The sequence below is a fragment of the Pezoporus occidentalis genome, unplaced genomic scaffold (assembly GCF_034315485.1).
Source record: "Pezoporus occidentalis ecotype Australia unplaced genomic scaffold, CSIRO_AGI_Poc_V1 ctg45, whole genome shotgun sequence".
Taxonomy (NCBI): domain Eukaryota; kingdom Metazoa; phylum Chordata; class Aves; order Psittaciformes; family Psittacidae; genus Pezoporus; species Pezoporus occidentalis.
The window spans coordinates 6,493,970-6,511,371 of record NW_026915780.1 but is presented as its reverse complement, the minus strand read 5'-3'; the positions used below and the strand labels follow the sequence as shown (position 1 = coordinate 6,511,371).

The 17,402-nt window shown below is 45.1% G+C and overlaps 1 protein-coding gene across 1 annotated transcript in view; it reads left to right on the top strand.

The window, feature by feature from the left end:
• GRK5 (G protein-coupled receptor kinase 5) overlaps positions 1-17,402 on the top strand; it is a 163,784-nt gene that overhangs the window by 53,313 nt on the left and 93,069 nt on the right. Inside the window, exon 2 of the mRNA XM_062635313.1 lies at positions 16,632-16,727. Coding sequence (XP_062491297.1) covers positions 16,632-16,727 — 96 coding nt within the window. The remainder of the gene's footprint in view (positions 1-16,631; positions 16,728-17,402) is intronic.

Sequence of the window (17,402 nt, the reverse complement as noted above, 5' to 3'; positions counted from 1 at the left end):
GTTAAACGAGTTGTCCTGTGAGCAGTGGAAGTGATGGAACACTGGTGCCATTGGGTTCCCCAGTGTCTGGTAAAGGGTGAGCATCAGCCTTTTTCTCAGCAGGTCTTTTTGCTCTCTCCAGCTGCTTGCTCTCCTCCCAGCAGTAGGAAGGTGGCGTGTAACCCCCTTGATAAGTGACCAACAGTCTGGAGTTGGTGAAGGGCATCCACACCATACATGCATGTGCATGGCACACAGCAGCACCCCAAGCCTTCACTCTACTAAGCTGAGCTGCTTAAAACCAGCAGTAAATAGGAAACCAAGAATGATTTTCCCTCTAGCGTCTAGCAGTCCTAGTTATCGTGGGTCCTCTGACAATATCAACTGGAAACTTTGCAAGAAGAACAGGTCTGGTTTTATTTTGGGGTTTTCTTCTAATTAAAGCTGTGCATTTCTACTGTCTGTGGTGGTTTCGTTTCCCAGTTGTACGTGTGGAGTGTCTCAACAGGGCTGTCCAAGGCATGCTAATTTCTAAATTCATCTTTTAGCTGGAAAAGCTTTTGCTACATTAGTTTCCTTTGGGTCCGTAAGTAGAGGGCACTGATGAAAAGCCAAGGGATGTGTTGGGTTTATTGTTTTTATTCATATACTTTCAAAGCAACTCAGAGATACTTTACTTGATACCTGAAGCCAAGCAGCAAAGTACAAACTAGTCTGTCATTTACTAACATGGGAAATGTGGAACAAAGAAGATGCGCCTTCTACTGTTCTCCCCTGTCTTGCTTCTCTTCTTCTGGGAGATAAATATTTCTTATATATATGTATATAATCGGGAACATTGCCTTTTAATGCATAAAATACAAATAATTTCTGTTTACTTTTGCTACCACTGTAAGCACTCTTCCACATCTCCTACATTATTCTTTCATGACAAACTTCCATACCCAGAAGCCTTAGAAACCAGTGCTTAGTGCAGAAACAATCTGCACTTAGTTTTGTGCAGAGGGAACTCCTCAGTTAGGATCTTTATCTCTCCCTGTCTCAAGGAGCTCGTTTAAGGGCTTGCTGGTGTGTTTGGCATCCTGATGAACTCAGGTGGAGTTGTAGGTGCTTGACATAGCTGGACCGGAGGCTCTTGTGGGTTAAGAGCTAGTTCTGCTCTTGAGACACTAGTCTGGCTGTAGGGCAGTCATTGCCAGCATTTCAAGACGATTAAATATAGAAAAGCATGGAAAATAACTGAATGCCTACTATGATAAGGGAGAAAGTGTAGCCTTTAGTTTGAATAAAAATTCTGTGCCTTCATGCATGTGAGCTGCTATGTTTACTGGAGACAGAGGGAGGCTGCAGGATGCTGCGAGGGCTGGAGCAGCTCTGCTCTGGAGCCAGGCTGAGAGAGCTGGGCTGGGTCAGCCTGGAGAAGAGAAGGCTCCTGAAGGGGAGACCTTAGAGCAGCTCCAGTGCCTAAAGGGGCTGCAGGAAAGCTGGAGAGGGGCTTTGGACAAGGGCCTGTAGGGACAGGCCAAGGGGAATGGCTTTAACCTGCCAGAGGGGAGACTGAGATGAGCTCTTAGGCAGAAGCTCTTCCCTGTGAGGGTGCTGAGGCGCTGGCACAGGGTGCCCAGAGAAGCTGTGGCTGCCCCATCCCTGGCAGTGTTGAAGGCCAGGTTGGACACAGGGGCTTGGAGCAAGCTGCTCTAGTGGAAGGTGTCCCTGCCTGTGACAGGGGTTGGAACTGGGTGAGCTTTAAGGTCCCTTCCAACACAAACCAGTCTAGGACTTTATGTAAATCTGGTCAGAAGGCAGAAAACACAACCAGGACAATCCTGCTTCCACGTTCTACCCTGACACCCCTGTTCTGGTGGAGAGGCCAAGCGTGGATCCAAGCTGTGCAAGGTGCAGTGCATGTCTGCAGGCAGGAGGAGAGCCCGAGCCGCAGGAGCAAAGGGCAGCCTGAACTTGAGGCTTCCTGCCTCGTGTTGTTTCTCCCTATCTTTCCCATAAGCAGTGTTTTCAGCCGGGGTCCTGTTTTTGTTGTCATTTTAAATGTAATTTGGAATGTTAACTCCAGCCAGCTGAAATTATTTCCTTTTTGCCCCTTATTGAGAAGGTTTATAAATATCGAGTTACACAGGAAGTAAATTCTCTCGTTATCAGATTGTTCTGTAGTCACTTTTCTTTTCCTCAAAAGCATAATGGCAAACTTTATCAGTGCTCAGTCATTTGTTTCCTATTAAACTCGGGTGATTAAGATACTGTTTGGCTCACTGGGAAGAGTCACTGACCTGTTTTGTCTGTAAACATAGCTTTAAATTAGGAGACACCTGAAACTGGTAGGAAGTGAGTATTAATTGGGTTCAAGTTCCATAAGCACAGTTTGCAGTTTCCCAGTGGGATGTGGTAAATAGCTGTCACCAAGACAATATTAATTACATTATCTCCCAGAGAGGTCCCAGGAGGTGCTGGAATAGCATATGTGCCACTTGGGCTTAGATGCTTAGACACAAAGATCAGTGTTTGCTGCTGTGCTGCTTTGCGTGGTGCAGAGCTTCTGCGTCACTGGGGGAGTTGAATGAGATAAGGAGGCTTGGGTTTTCTGAGTAATTGCTTGGGGTTTTGCTCCTGTGACTTTAAAAATGAGAATGCCATCTAAAAAGTAGCTGAATTTCTTTTTTCTGCCCTCAAGCCCTGGAAGCAACAATAATAACACCACAAAATAGGGATTTTTTTTGAAACACCTGGACAGAAAATGTTTCTTGCAGCAGAGCTTGTCTTCCCCTGTAGGTTTGTCCAGCTCCACAGTGACCCTCAGTGCCACACAAGCGGTGTATTGCTTGTGAGTGTATACCTCATATATCAGAATCACGCCCCGTACCACTGACTTCACACGCGGTCGTGTGCCCAGCATCGCTGTGGTGCATTGCCCTGTACTACCAGCCCTGTCACAGGCAGTATGGGCTGTACCCTGACCACTACCCTTTCCCAAGCTGCAGCTTATGGGCTCTTGCTGCAAAAGCCTCTCTATTAATTTTGGTAGGGCATGGGCATCCCTGTAGGGATGGCTGTCTGTCCAGTTGAAGCACTTGCCGACGTGCAGGTCAGACCACTCTCATAGAATCATAGCATCATAGGGTAGTTTTGGTTGGAAGGGACCCTCAAAGCTCATCTAGTGCAGCTCCCCTGCAATGAGCAGGGACACCTTCCACTAGACCAGGTTGCTCAGAACTACATCTAGCTTGGCCTTGAATGTCTCCAGGGATGGCACATCCACCACCTCTGGGCAAGCTGTGCCAATGTTTTACTATCCTCATTATATTTCTTCGTCACATCCAGCCCATATCTCCCTCTCTTAGTCTAAAACCATCACCCCTTGTCCTATTGCAACAGGCCCTGTTAAAAAGTCTCTCCCCATCTGCTCTGCTGCATGTCGGGCAAACTGGAACTGCTGAGCCAAACACCTCTCTTAGTCCTTTAGGACCATGTTAAGTCTTCAGGGGAGGCTGTTTAGCCCTATAGACCCATCAGCCTTCTTCCTTTGGATATTGATGAGTGCAGAAGCAAGCAGCAAGCAAACATACAGCTCAATGACTGCTCGTCACTAACTTCTCTATTGTTAATTGAAGCTCAGCAAGCTGGGTTCTCATGGGGTGTAAGTGTACACGGCCTCAGAGCAGGAATTGACTCTGAGCTGATAATCAGACTTTTCCATCTGGGCAAGAAAAACATGAACCTGGTGGTTTGTTAAGGACATGCTGGCAGACACTTAAAGACAGCAATGCTAAAGGCACCATTATAATTAGCTCAGTCAGAGACTTGAGCACATAGATTTACTTGAAAACCAGTTCCCTGGTCAACACAACCTCTGTGGAAATACACTGCTGAAAGAATGTGTAGACTTTAGTCACTTCATTCAATGCTACTTATCCTTACCGGCAGTGTTACACATTACCACTGTTAACTGAAGGCGTCAGAGTGTTCTATAATGAGGGGAATGACTTAAGATGTAAGAAGTCACTTTATGGATCTCAAAAACTGACTGGTAGGTTGATCTTTTGAAACTCAAAGTGCTTGTCCCTTGTTTACATAGCTTAAATTAAACACCAGAGGGGCTCACGTCTATTCAGATGAATGGGAAAGATGTGCCCTTCAGTCTGTTTCACAACAGCTCAAAGTGAACATAACCACCTTAAAACAAAGGGGAGCTTTCATCCTTGTTCCTACAACTCCACACAAAGAATCTGAATTGAGATGAGATTGAGCAACAAGAAGAAAGTGAGCAGACCTCATTCTGAACTGCGGAAGAAGTCATTTCAATAGAAAAGCGTTAGCCAGCTTCACAAAATGTCACTAACAGGATAAAAGTGGTCCCTTAGTATTTCCCGGTTTCATTACTCCTCCCACAATGACACTTTCCACTCAAATGTGCGTTGCTGAACAGGGTTATACAGGACAATGAGAGAGGAAAAAGCAGAGGGGAAAATGTGGAGAAAAAATTGCTATTTAGAATACATTTTGTATTACTGTTATCTTTTGCTCTCAGTCTTTCTTCAAAGCAGGAAGAAACAAGCTCAGGCTGATTTTTGTGGTGCAATTCGCACTCCTCCAATTTAACTTATTTATTTTGCACTTGCTATATTCAAAGGTCTGATCTATTGAAAATATACTGCTTTCTTCCCAAAACAACCAGGATAACCCATGGCTGTTCGACTGGACCCAGAAGGTTCAGTCCTGGAGTCAGCAGCAGTATGCTACAATGACCCATGCTCCTCCGACTGGCCAGGGCTGGCAACAATCTCAGCTTCAGCCATCAAAACATTCCTTTGTGGCCAGGAGCCCTTCTGCTTTCTCTGAAGTATCTGGTGTCAGTTTTAACAAGAGGGGAAACAGACGTTCGTCACCATTAATCCGTTGGACAATTAAGCTGGTGATCTCTGACCTCCCACCATTATTGGCTTTCAGAGCCAGGGTAAAGACCCTACAGATATCTGTTCTCTGTCATTCCCCGTGAGCTGCCCTAGTATTTTATTTACTCAAAGGCTTAGCTTTTGCCCACCACCAGCCAAATGTATATGCTCTGCAATAAAAATGGTTAATAAGCCGTCCCAGGCAGCAACATTAATCTCGGAGTGAGGATAACAGCAAGCAAATGGAACAGCTGGCTGTCAGGAAAGCATGTGAGGGGGAATTATACATTTAGTTAGATTTATGTACATATTAGAAGTGTCCGTCCCTGGCTGCAGCTGCTTTTGGTGTGTTGGGCTGGCTTGGGCACCCAGCACTGCTCTGAAGCAGAGTCAGGGGCTTCACACTGCGTGGTGTGGGATTGATGCATGGTGATGTCTTCTCGTTAATTGAAGTTGGATGAGGCTTTGAGCAACCTGTTCTAGTGGAAGGTGTCCCTGCCCATGGCAGGGGGTTGGAGCTGGATGAGCTTTAAGGTCCCTTTCGTCCCAAACCATTCTAGGGTCCTATGATTCTTCTGTCGTTTTCCAGGGCACCACAGTACCTAGGTTTTGCTCTCTCCTGGAGTCCAAGTCAATACCTGGTTTTAATTCTGCCCCCAGGGCTGCAGGAAAAGCAAGTGGAAGCGCAGGACTTGGGGAGCAATGAGGAAACAGTTAATCCAGCCCTGGGACTAAGCTGCTGCTTTGTGTTTATTAGGATGGTGCTCACCACTGCCAGCTCTCAGGGTGGGTGGGAGAGGCGAGACAAGAGCGGGCCAGCTGCCTGCATCATCTGACACTTACGCCATGCAACCTTCAAGCCCCGTTTTTCAGTCGTGGCTTTTGAAGCACTTCATTAGCTGATCAGAGGAACCCTCTGCCTTCGCTTTATGACAAGTTTCCTCTTTTTTGTATTCTATCTCCTAATTTTCTCTATTTCTGCTTTTCTTGTTGAGTCCTTCAACTGGTAGCTATAGTAACACCCGTGAATGAGTGACTGTAGTACACTGCTACGACCCACTCCCCCCAGTAAAGCTCTGCTGGGCTTTCAGACACCTGCAATGGCTTGGCACCCTCTCTTATAGGGGTTTTTCCAAACAACAGGATCAGTCTTAGCTTGGGAGCTGGCTCCATCCTGCTAGCTATTTACAGCTGAAACCCACAATATATTGTGGCAGAAGGAATGAGTCACTGGCAGAGCAATCTGTTACATCAGATAATCACAGATTACCTCCATTAACCTGAATCCCTTCTGTAACCTTTTACAATAATGATCCTAAAAGCTGACGCATACACTTGTGTTGCCATCGTGTCTTGGGCTGTCAGTGATTTCTGAGGACAATGTTTTCTGTGATTTCAGGGGTGATGTAGCAGGGTGTAAGAGTGAGATCCGCAGAAAGGAGATGTTGGTACCTTATTGCTGCTGGAGCAAAAGCCAGGCATTGTAGCTAAGCAAGGGTGAAATCTCCCCTAAAACTCACCATGATCATTTGCATCAGCCCTGTTCACCCCTTTCCAGCCTTGCCCTGCCATCCATGTAGTACCTCTGTGCTCCGAAGACAAAGTGTGTGCCAGCACCTTTTCCCCTCTGTCAGATAATCACTGCAGCTGGAAAATGCTCACTGTAGCCAGGCATTTCAGGGTGGTTTTATCCCCTTCTCCACATTTCCTTCATGGAGCTCGTGAAGGCTTGTCATATATCTAGGATTTAATTTATGCTTTATGCATCTATCTGTAGCTGAGAATCTGATGTGTTGCGTGCCCAGGGAGAGCTGTGAAGATGGCAGTATAGCCCATGGAAGTGTTCTCATGAGGTTCCCAGCCTGATTTTCACATTTTTTAGCTTGTTTACATCAACTGGCTGAGAAGCGTTGAGCGAGAAGGGTGAATCCAGCAAGGCGTCATTGGAGGACATTCCTTATAGCTATTGGGCTGTCTCCCTCCACTGTGAGACTAATGGTCTACTAGACCACACAAAAATACAGAAGCAGCACAGGATAAAAACATATTGGGCACCTGATAACACTTCCTCAGTGCCCTCCTACTTGACTGGCCACATCAGCACCTTTGCTGGGCTAGTGTCTCAGGTGGGATTAAACGTAGGAGGTGATCCTCTGGTAATGCAATGATTCAATAGAGTATTTGCATGCCCAGGCAGGACAAAGGGGCTGCAGAGTCATTTTGCATCAGGCTCTGTCTAGCTCAGACCTGTGTGTTTCATCTCTAAACATCTGGGGTCTGCCATTCTGCTTGCTGGAGACTAGGAAAGAGTACTCAGGTGGACTATTTATATGCTTGAGGGACTTCGTCTCCTGCTTCCTTCATGGAGACTCTGCACTGTTCCTTTCTTGCTTTTCTGGTGGCTGTTTTCCTGACCCAGACATAAAACCATCTAAACGGAAAAGCGTGCTGTTGTTTATGTACGGAAAGCAAAACACATCTGGATTTCTGGGTTCTTATCGGAGCATCTCAAAGCTTTACCAAGTCTACCGGTTAGGTGGAATATAATAAATCAGTCAGGCCTGTTAAAACAAACTGTCTCAAATCATTAAGTTTTTCATGGCATTCACTAAAATTCCTTTCCTTAGCCCTGCTGGTAAGTTTATTTAGGTGAGAGCAGAAAAAAACCCAGGAAAGAACATAAGTCTCAGAGCTTGGCTACAGACTGTTGATAAGAACACACTTGAATTCTCACCTCCCATCCAGCTGGATCTGCTCCCCACAGTTCAGAAATACTCCTTACAAAACTCAGATGTCAGGAACACAGAGGCTAAGTTCTTTTTTTAGAGACTGCAGAACTATTTGCAGTAGAAAAAGCCCACACAGCTCTTTGACAGGGACAGACAGAACCCACATCGTTCCCTGCTCCAGCCTGGGTTTTTTGCATGTTCTCCTGCTAGAACTGGCACCAGAGTATTCAGAAGAGCTGAGCCTCATGCAGTTGCTTGTACCAGGGCTGGGTTTCCTTCTGTGTTCCTTCTGCCTGTGTCATGCTTCCCATTGTACTGCTGTGTTGCAAAACATCAGAATTGAACAATGTGGAGCAGCAACTCAACAGAGCCTCCTTAGACTCCTAGTCGTTTTTCTCAGTGTCTAACTAGGACTCACAAGTCCCTTCAAGACAGTTTGACTTTAGGGGCCAGCCCTAAAAACATTTGGGTTGCCTGAGGAGCACCATTGAATCGTCACAGAACCATAGAATACCAGTGGATCATCTCGCGGATGATCTGGTCCAACCTTTCTAGGCAAGGCATGACCTAGACTAGACACCTGTCCTGGGTTCAGCTGTAGCAGTTATTTTTCTCCTTCTTAGTAGTTGGTGCAGTGTTTAAACCATAACCATGTCCCAACACCCTGTTCATCTTAATCTTACAAGTGTCCAACACTTGGGAATCCACCACTTCCCTGTGGAGGTTATTCCAATGACTGATCTCATTGTGAGAAATTCTCCTCTTGTGTCCAGTCAGCATCTTCCAGGAGTAACTTATGCCCATTGTCCCTCATCTTTTCCATATGAGTCCTTGTAAGAAGAGAGTCTCCATCTTCTTTGTAGCCACCCTTTAAATACTGGAACATGGTGATGAGGTCTCCCCTGAGCCTTCCTTTCTCAAGGCTGAACAAGTCCAGCTCTCTCAGCTTTTCTTCATATGAATCCATGAGTGCTACAGATGCTCCTGGGCAATCTACATGGGCAATGGGCAAGACATTGACTGTAGGGGGGGTGATGAGTTGTATTTGCAGGTGTGGAGGCATCGGTTTAGCAGCTTGCATGCATGTTACTAAACCCAGGGTAATAAATATATTGAGCAGGTCGTAAGTTTAACAAGCCGTTGCTTAAAGAGGAGTTCCTTCCTGGAAAGATGTTATCAATCCCTATTCAAGCAGGATTTCTGGAGCAGGGATTTGCATTTTTCTTTGGGAGAATGGGAAGCAAGTCTCCTACAGTCTATGTAAATCTCAGCTGTGCAAATTAACGTAAGGGAAGGGGTAAGGAATGTGGGAATTTAGATTCAGTTGAACGTTTAGATATGGGCAGGCCGTGTTCCTTGTTTAATTCCTATGTGCTTCAAAACATGTGAAGGTTGAGAACATTTCTGACAAAAGAATCTTCCTTTCTGAGAATGAAGTTCTGTCAAAGATGAAAGGGTTTTGCAGGCAAGTGTCTACTTGAAAGAAGGATTTGCTTTTTCTAGCTTCTTTTTGACAATATAGAAACATCATTTTAACAAAGCAAAGAATGTCAATTTACCATACCCATTTTGTTCGAATGATATAATGTATCTTAATACTCCATTTGATATGTTCTATGATAATGTTTTGACGTTAGAGAACTGAGATGACTCAAATGTTATCAAAATGAAGCGGTTTAATGTCTTTTAAATCAGAATTTTCTGGAACTTTGAAATACTGACTCTCGGCTCTGGTTTGAAGGAAAACTCTACTGAGAGATTTAGCATTTGTAGCAGGGCAATGACCTTGATTCTCAACAGCTCTGTTCAAAAGGTTCATCTCCCATAACAATCATTGATAATGAAGCGTTACAGACAACTGTTTTCTGGTACCTACACCACTGATGGATAAAATCTCTTAATGCTCCCCAGGTTCAGACATCATAGCCTCTGCATGCTCCTGCAAGAGACCTTACAGGTCTGGAAGCAGCTTCCAAAGGAGCTTGTTTCATTGTCTCTTCTGCTCTTGTTGCCAGCTCCAATGTCGAATACTATCCAGGCACCTTCCAGTTTGAAGCCATCAACTCAGTTCATCTCAACAGCCTGTTGAGCCACCCAATACGTGCTAATGCGTTCCAAACACAACTAAACTGCCTGGATTTGTGCCAGTAGCCTAGGTTACTTTGAGGTCAAGAATAAGAAGTTAAAATTTTGGAGTCTGCTTAAATTTACTACTTTAGATGATGTGTTTTTATTTTTATAAGATTTACTGTTTGTGGTTTTATAAGATTGTAAATCTTCAGTATATGTTCTGTCTTCTGCATTATTTTTGTGGCATAAAAGCTGACGATCTCCTTTTCCTCATTCGTCAGCTGCAGATAAGCACAATACAGCTAAAATACAAGGCATAAAAGAGAAAGATGCCATAATACACAGACTAAAGGTGCTTACACAGGGGAAAACTAAACTGCATCCAGGGAAATTAGGTCACCAAACAGCTCCCTGTTACCACGTGTATGTGGTAACAGCAAAACTTAGGCCCATCATATGTGAACTGGCCCAGAAAACTCAAAGACAACTTGTTGAAATAGTCTCAAATTTCCCTTAAAATACCCAATGGAAGATGTAGGCAGATGTGTATGGAGAGTGCCACAATCTGGGATGCCCAATGAAGGCCAACACTAAAAATCAAAGGTTTTTCAATATAGTTAAGGTCCTTTCAAGTGTGGCATAAAGGTAACTTATGTAAAGACTTCTTTATATAACTCGAGTAGTACCAAGATGGCCTTGACATAGGATAGTCAAGCCCTGAGGATCAGTTTTCAAAGACTAATGCCTTGCCTTCCTGTCCCTTCAGGGCAATGGATGTCATTAAAGTGTATTATTAACATCACATTATTATTACCATATAAAATGTGTTACTAAAGTCATGTTTCAGCCACCCATCAGAATCTACAGTACTACTTGACTTCTTATTTAAATAATAGGTAGATATTCCTGCAATAGATATTTGTCTGTGAACGCTAACTTCTGTAAACCAGAAGGACTTTCGATGCCAGTTGTGTACAAAATGCCCTCTGGTCCTCTAGTAACCAGATTGCAAACCAGCCTGCCTCTGTTGGGAAGAAGCTTGCATTTTTGCTTCCCATCTCTGTGGTTCTGAAGGCTTAAACATGAAATATATGTGCTGTTCATTTCCAAAAAGCAATGGGATGTTTTACACAGCGGTTGTCAGGCTTATGTATTTGTAGAGGCATGCAGATGAGTTATGTGCAAACATGCTGTGACAGCAGGGAAGATGGGCACAAAACCATTATCGCAGTCTGTGACTGTTCAGAGAGTTATGTTCATCAAAAAAGGCTGCAAGAGATAAAGGCAGATTAACACCGGTAAGAGGAGATACATAACATGGCTCTCTTTTGAGGGCATATTTGGGCATTTTGTTGTACCTTATGAAAAAAAGAGCCTCTAAAAACTTATTTGCAGAGGCATTGTGTCCCAGTGGATGGTGGACACCTGCCAGCCTTTGAAAACCCATCCCTGATACTCCTTCTTTCCCTTGGGGTGACGCAGAAGGGGATTCATAAAGAGGTTCCTAAAGGTCTTGTGATTGTTTTAAGTTAGTCTGGAGTATCACCTAGGATCTTGTAAGGATAAAACAGGGTTCCTGTGGTTTTTTTTGTGCTTTCCCAGATGAGAAGGGCAGGATGAAGGGCAGAGAGCAAGCAGTATCTTTCACTCTTTGCAAACAGACCATCTTTATTTGCTAGTACAGCTGGACTGATACGAAAGAAAAATGGTGAACCTAGGTGAACTCTTACGTGAAGCAGGTCTAAGAAGGCTGCAGCTGTTTGCTGTAGAGGCTAAATGCGTTAGATATGAAAAATCCTTAAGGAAAAGTGGTGGGCTGATAAATTGCATTCATGCAGTCTCGTTAGGAAAATAAGCAGTTTAAATTTGGTATTCTTTTCCTTCACAAATACATGGTTAATCTCTGGGGCTCACACCCACATGAGGCAAAAGGGCATTCAACAGTCCAGGGCATTTACTAGGAGCATAAGAACAGCCTGAACTTAAGTAGCATAGCTTCTGAAAAAGAAGAAATTTTGGAAGCAATGTACTTTCATGTTTAGTTACCCATATCTAATGGACAGGATATGGAAGAAAGTTCCTGCTTTCCAAATACTATAGAAACAGCTTTCTAAGATCTTCCTCTGAAGCTGCCTGAGGCCTGTCCTGTGCTAGACAGGCCATTTGTTTAATATGGCAATGTTATATATATCATATAGCTAAATGTGCTTTGATGGGAGAGAGTGAGCAAAGGAAGGCTGGCAAGAGAAAGAGAAGAAATGTAAACTTCTTTTGAGCAGAATAATGTTGATTTTTGGACTAGTAATATTTCTTTCAATGCTTTCAATGTAATCAAGGCCTTGCAATCAGAATGTACGCAGCTTTGTACTGTTGGGAAGGACTTGGATAAGAGCCTGGCTGCTGTTGTGAAATGGAAGATACAAACTGTAGTCATCCTTCAGTGATCTGTAGACAGTTTACCTAAATTGTGGATTAACAAGATTGCAGATAATACAGTTGAAGGCAATGAAATGTTTGCCCATCTTGGCTTAGCCAAGCCTGACTGCATGGGGTCTGATGCAGGGTTATCAGCTTGGTCAAGAAGAGAGCAAAAATATGAAGCCAGCTGAGCTGTGCTTAAAAGCCATCTTGGATGTGGTAGCATGAGGCACAAATGGAACATGCTACAGGCATGATGCTGGAATGAATTCATCCATCATTATGTTTACCTCTGGCTATGGAATACCTTTGATCAACTGAGCTGGTGCATGGCTTGATCCTGTTGTTAGCAGGATTAGTGGCTGAAGGCCTTGGCTTCAGCTCCTTGTTCTGTTTCTGAGTTCTCATGTCATTTTGGAGAAGACACTTAATATCTCACTGTCTTATTGATGTGAAGGTATTCTTCTACCTCCTCTTGGTATTAACAGAGTAAACATATCTTGCATAGCAGAAGCACAAAAAGTAGGCACTTAGGCTAAGGGTAGGTTCTGCTTGCAGATGTTTTACATGTGTGCCTCTGGTAATGTCTCTGTCCTTGCCAGCAGAGATCAGAGCTAGATTTGCCATCCAACATCACAAGATGCCGTGATAAACGCCATGTATTTTTCAGTAGGTAGGATGTCAAGCAAACGCTTTTTGTTTCCTGTAGGACTGGTTGACATGTCAGAGAATTAGCTTCAATCCTGTGTGTGAATGCTGAGTTAAGTGCATGAAAGGGAGTGGAGCTGAGATTTCATGCTGTTGCTGGGAGCTCACTTTGTGCTGTCATCAGCAAACCAAGACTTTAAAGCGGTCAGATCCCCCAACACCACACTGATGGAACCCACATCTAAATATGGCACATCTGTCCAGACTTGCCCTGAGAAGCTGCCTTGAAGATTGCAAATCCTCTTGTCCAGAATAGACAGCGCAATCAAGGCAATGTGTTAAAGCTTCCCTTTGCAACCTGCACAATTACTGACCTATTCAGAGAAACCTTCCCCTTTAGCTTTTAGCTCTCCTAGGCAATTTATCCTGTCTCAGCTGTCTTGCTGCATTATGTCCTTCAAACCCCCTAGAATTAACGTTTGGAGCCAGCAAACACTGCTGGCTCCAAGAGAGAAGCCGAGAGCGGAAAGGTCAGGTCGATTAAAGCACTTGATCAGAATCTTTAACATAAAGACGTCACAGGCAAAACAGTAACGCTACTTCACGCTCAGCTAAGAGCAAATGATTCATCAGGCAAGGCTGCTTATTTTTGGAGGATGGCCACAAAAGAGGAGAGAACACGCTGGCTGTATCGATCATGGTTGTAACAGGGCACGGCAGAGCCCTCCTCCAGTTTTGATGGAAATTTAAAGTCGGAAATACATCATCCGATGTAAATATGTCAGGAAGTGTTTTACATCAGCCGGGTTTTACAAACTGAGCAGAATCATTTTGTCGCTGCACAAATCTCAGAGCAGCCATTTAGAGCAAAGGGCTATTTTGCAGTGCTCTCTGCAGCCTGGTGCTGCTGAAGATGCAACTGTTTTGTGAGGGCTTCTGTACAGGTGGCTGGAGAAGCGGTTGTGCTCTGAAATCTCTGGTGCTTCGTCCCAGAGGGAAGACCTTCACTGCGTGAAGATGGACCAGTGTTGAGCAGATGAGCCCTGAAGGACGCTTTTATCTGGCTTACACTGCTTCCTGTGTCCAGAAATGATTGGAAGCACTGTTCTAGCAAGAAGCACTGCCCAGGCAGCTTCATGTGCTGCCTCCATGCCTGCTCATACCTTAAACAGAGAGCTCCTGCCTGCTCCCTTACAGCATCGTAGTCTGTTTGCTCTTTGGTAAGAGCAGAGTGGGTCTCTGCAGTGGGAGAGGGAAGTGTTTGTATATGGGAGTGGGATGAGCTGCACTGGGAGCTGGCAGCCTGAGGAAGGGATCCAGAAATCTGCCTTCAAACCCTGAGGCTGTCAAAGAGGGATAATCCTGCTCTGACCAGGAGCCTGCCCAGCAGCTTCCTTCCCTCCTTGTCCTCTTCTTCCTTCCCATCCCTCTCCCAGTGCTAACAAATACATGCTTAATTCAGTTAATTCCCATGGCGGTTTGACATCAAGACATAGAACTCCTCAAAGTTTACAAGACAAATCAGTGTGAGGGAAAACATGAAGCAGTAGTTCAGGGAAGAAAATGCAGCCAAAGAGAATGACTGGCGAAGAGAGGAAGTGAGAATTCCAGGAGGAAGGATCATTCCCCAGAGGAGTTTGTGAAGGGAGGGTGCAGAGAAGTGTCGGTATGGTGTGATGAGGCATGAGGGCTGGAGCACAAAGGAAGGTGCCACTGGAAGGAGAAGAGAGGCAAGTGGAGGTGGCAGACAGGAGCAGTTGTGCAGGATTGATGGAGCACGCTTTCAGGGAGATGAAAGCCAATGAGGACCCTTTGGGTTGCTGAATCCTTTGGGAGTTGGTGAACAGATGAGCACAGTGCTCACCCAGCCCAGAAAATGCACCTTGTGGTATACCTAAGACCGTCAGCATGCAAGACTAGGCATCGTATGCTGGATGAGACCAAGATACAGGGGCTAGAGGGATGGGAGAGGAAATTACTTTAGCTGCAGTGGTTGGGATGCACTGAAGAGGGGAGATTGAAGCAGAATATCTATATATAGAGACCTAAAGGGTCCATCTGTGTTGCATGATACTGCCTAGTGTGGAGACAGTCACAGCTTCACATCTCTCCATGCTTTGCTGCAGACCAGTTCCAGGAAAGGGCAGTGTAACTGTGCACCTGGTAGTCTAAACAAGCTAGTTCCCTTATGGCTACTGCAAATATCTCTGCTCCACATTGCATAATGTAGGCATGCGGTAAGATCTTGTCAGTAAGGGCTTTAATTCAAGGCAAGCTCTGCAATGGCCAAACCATTGGCTACTAAAAGCAAAGGAATAAAAGGTGAGATGCAGAAGGAGCACTCCTGCACCAGAGGTTACGCTGTGTGAGCAGCAACACCCCACAGAGAGAAATACTTCACATTCTTTATCCAGGCTCATATTTTCTCTGTAATGGTCTGCTACCTTTTGAGTCAGTGCTCTCCTAATTTAGCCTGCAATATCAAGTAGTACCCAGCACACCCTCAATCTGCAGTTGTGACTCTACCAGCCCCTCTACAGAATTAACTCAGCTCTGAATTAGTCACTCAACGTGCCAGTGCATGTAAAACAGACTCCAGTGAATCACATTTTGTGTGCAGGGACTGAACTGCAGTAAATACAGCGAGTCAGAGAATCTCAGTCTGCATCTGGGCTTCCATGTCCACAGGGATGCTCCCTCTCTGGTGGCTGCACAGCCTCTCCAAGCAGGACAGGCACAAAACTGAGATGTGAATGGAACCCCTAGCATCACACCACACCTCCTGCCCTCTGTGGTAATGCTGTTGGGGCAGCGTAAAGAATGTGAGGGCATGAAAGAGAAACCCGGGTGAGACTGGAGTAAAAAATGCCTGATGACAGTAAAACAAAAAAAAGACAATAAAAGCCTAAAAATGTCCTCTTGGGCTGAGCTGCTTCAGGTCTGAGTGCCCATCTAGCAGATAAGGGGGAAGAGCACACACAGCATGTCAGCCTGCATTAGGCTTGCTTGGGCTGAGGAAGCTTAACCCCACACGCAGTGTGTCACCTAGTGATCCCAGCAAGGAGTGAAATATGCTGGAAATGCCAACTCAGAGCCCATGCAGCAGGCATCCTACTTGCAAGCTCAGATGTAAGCACCCAGAGATGCCAGTGGTGCAGGCAGCAAGGTGCTTATGAGGGGGTATGGTTGAGGGGAATTCATCAGCATGGAAAGGTTGAGGGTCTCGGACCTTCTTCAGCTAGAGCTGGAGGAAGCTGGCTAGGTCTTTCCCCTTGAGGACAGTCCAGCTCCAGCGAGGACAAGGGGAGAAAAGAACCAAAGAGAGATCTTCTCCCGATGAGGACTATATTGATTTTATCCCACTGTTGTTCTCCTGTGGAAGCAGCAGTGACCAGTGTGCAGCACCAGCAGTAATGCCATGTTGGTAGTACATATAATGTGAGGGGAGGTTGGTGAGAGTTGAATTTTGGTCTTCAGTTTCCAGCACTTCCTTGGGATGGGACAGGGACTCATCCCAAAACCAGAGGGGAGAGATCCAGGTTGAAAAGATGCGAGCTGTAATTTTACAAGATGATTTGACTCATGTGAAATGGCTGTCAGTTGGGGCAGAGGTGATGCTCATGCTGCTTAGTTCAGCATTGTCATCTGAACTGGACCTGGAGGGCCACAAGCCTGAACTCCCAACTTTTAGCAATCTGATCTGCCACATACTGTCTCCTCAGTCTCTTGTAGGCAAGGCAAGCTCAGATGTGATCCATGTACCTACCCACAGTGTTTCAGCTTTAATTATTAATGATATCCATAAGAACCGTGACTGGGCTGGTAAACTCTGGATGGGGCTGTGCACCCAAAGCAACCTAATCTGCTATTTCTTTCTCTGCAGGGGGTGGAGGGAAACGCAAAGGCAAAAGCAAAAAGTGGAAGGAAATCTTGAAATTCCCTCACATTAGCCAGTGTGAAGATCTCCGAAGAACAATAGGTAAGAGCTTTTCCCTTCTTTGGAAGTATTGCATAAATAAAACATGCTATCAACAGAACGTCATTTAGGGTGCTCATCACTAAATGGAATCAGTTGAGAAATGGGCATGTAATGCATGTACATCCCACGATGCTGCCATGCAAGCTCAGTATTTCTGGTTCCTAACAAGTCACTGTGCATCAGGCAGGAGAGGTGGGTAAAATCCACTTGTGAGGCTTGGAGGCCCTTTGCATGCACAGGATCTACCAGCCAAAGAGACTTTACATTTAGGTGGTACCTGCCTATGGGGCAGGTGCTTTGACTCAGTACCTACCAGGACTAATGTAGCTGTAAAGGGACGTTAAGAAACAAATCCCCCCATCACATCCTGCATTCTCTTGTAGTAAATAACTCTTTATCAGGGAGGAATTGAGACTTGGTGAAAGCAGAGAGATTGATGATGTAGTTGAAAGTTATTACTAATTTCAGTCTGGATATGTTAGAAGCAGCATCCGCTGCTCTCTGCCAGGCAGGTTTGCTCAGCAGTGCTATCCTCTATTCCAACCACAGCCACAACACAACTTTATGTAGTGTTTTATGCGACATACAAGAAAATTTATTAACTTATTTCATCAATGTGAGCCAAACACTGCAGATTTGGAAGGAAGCTTGCAGTGGCCATTTCCATAACACAGC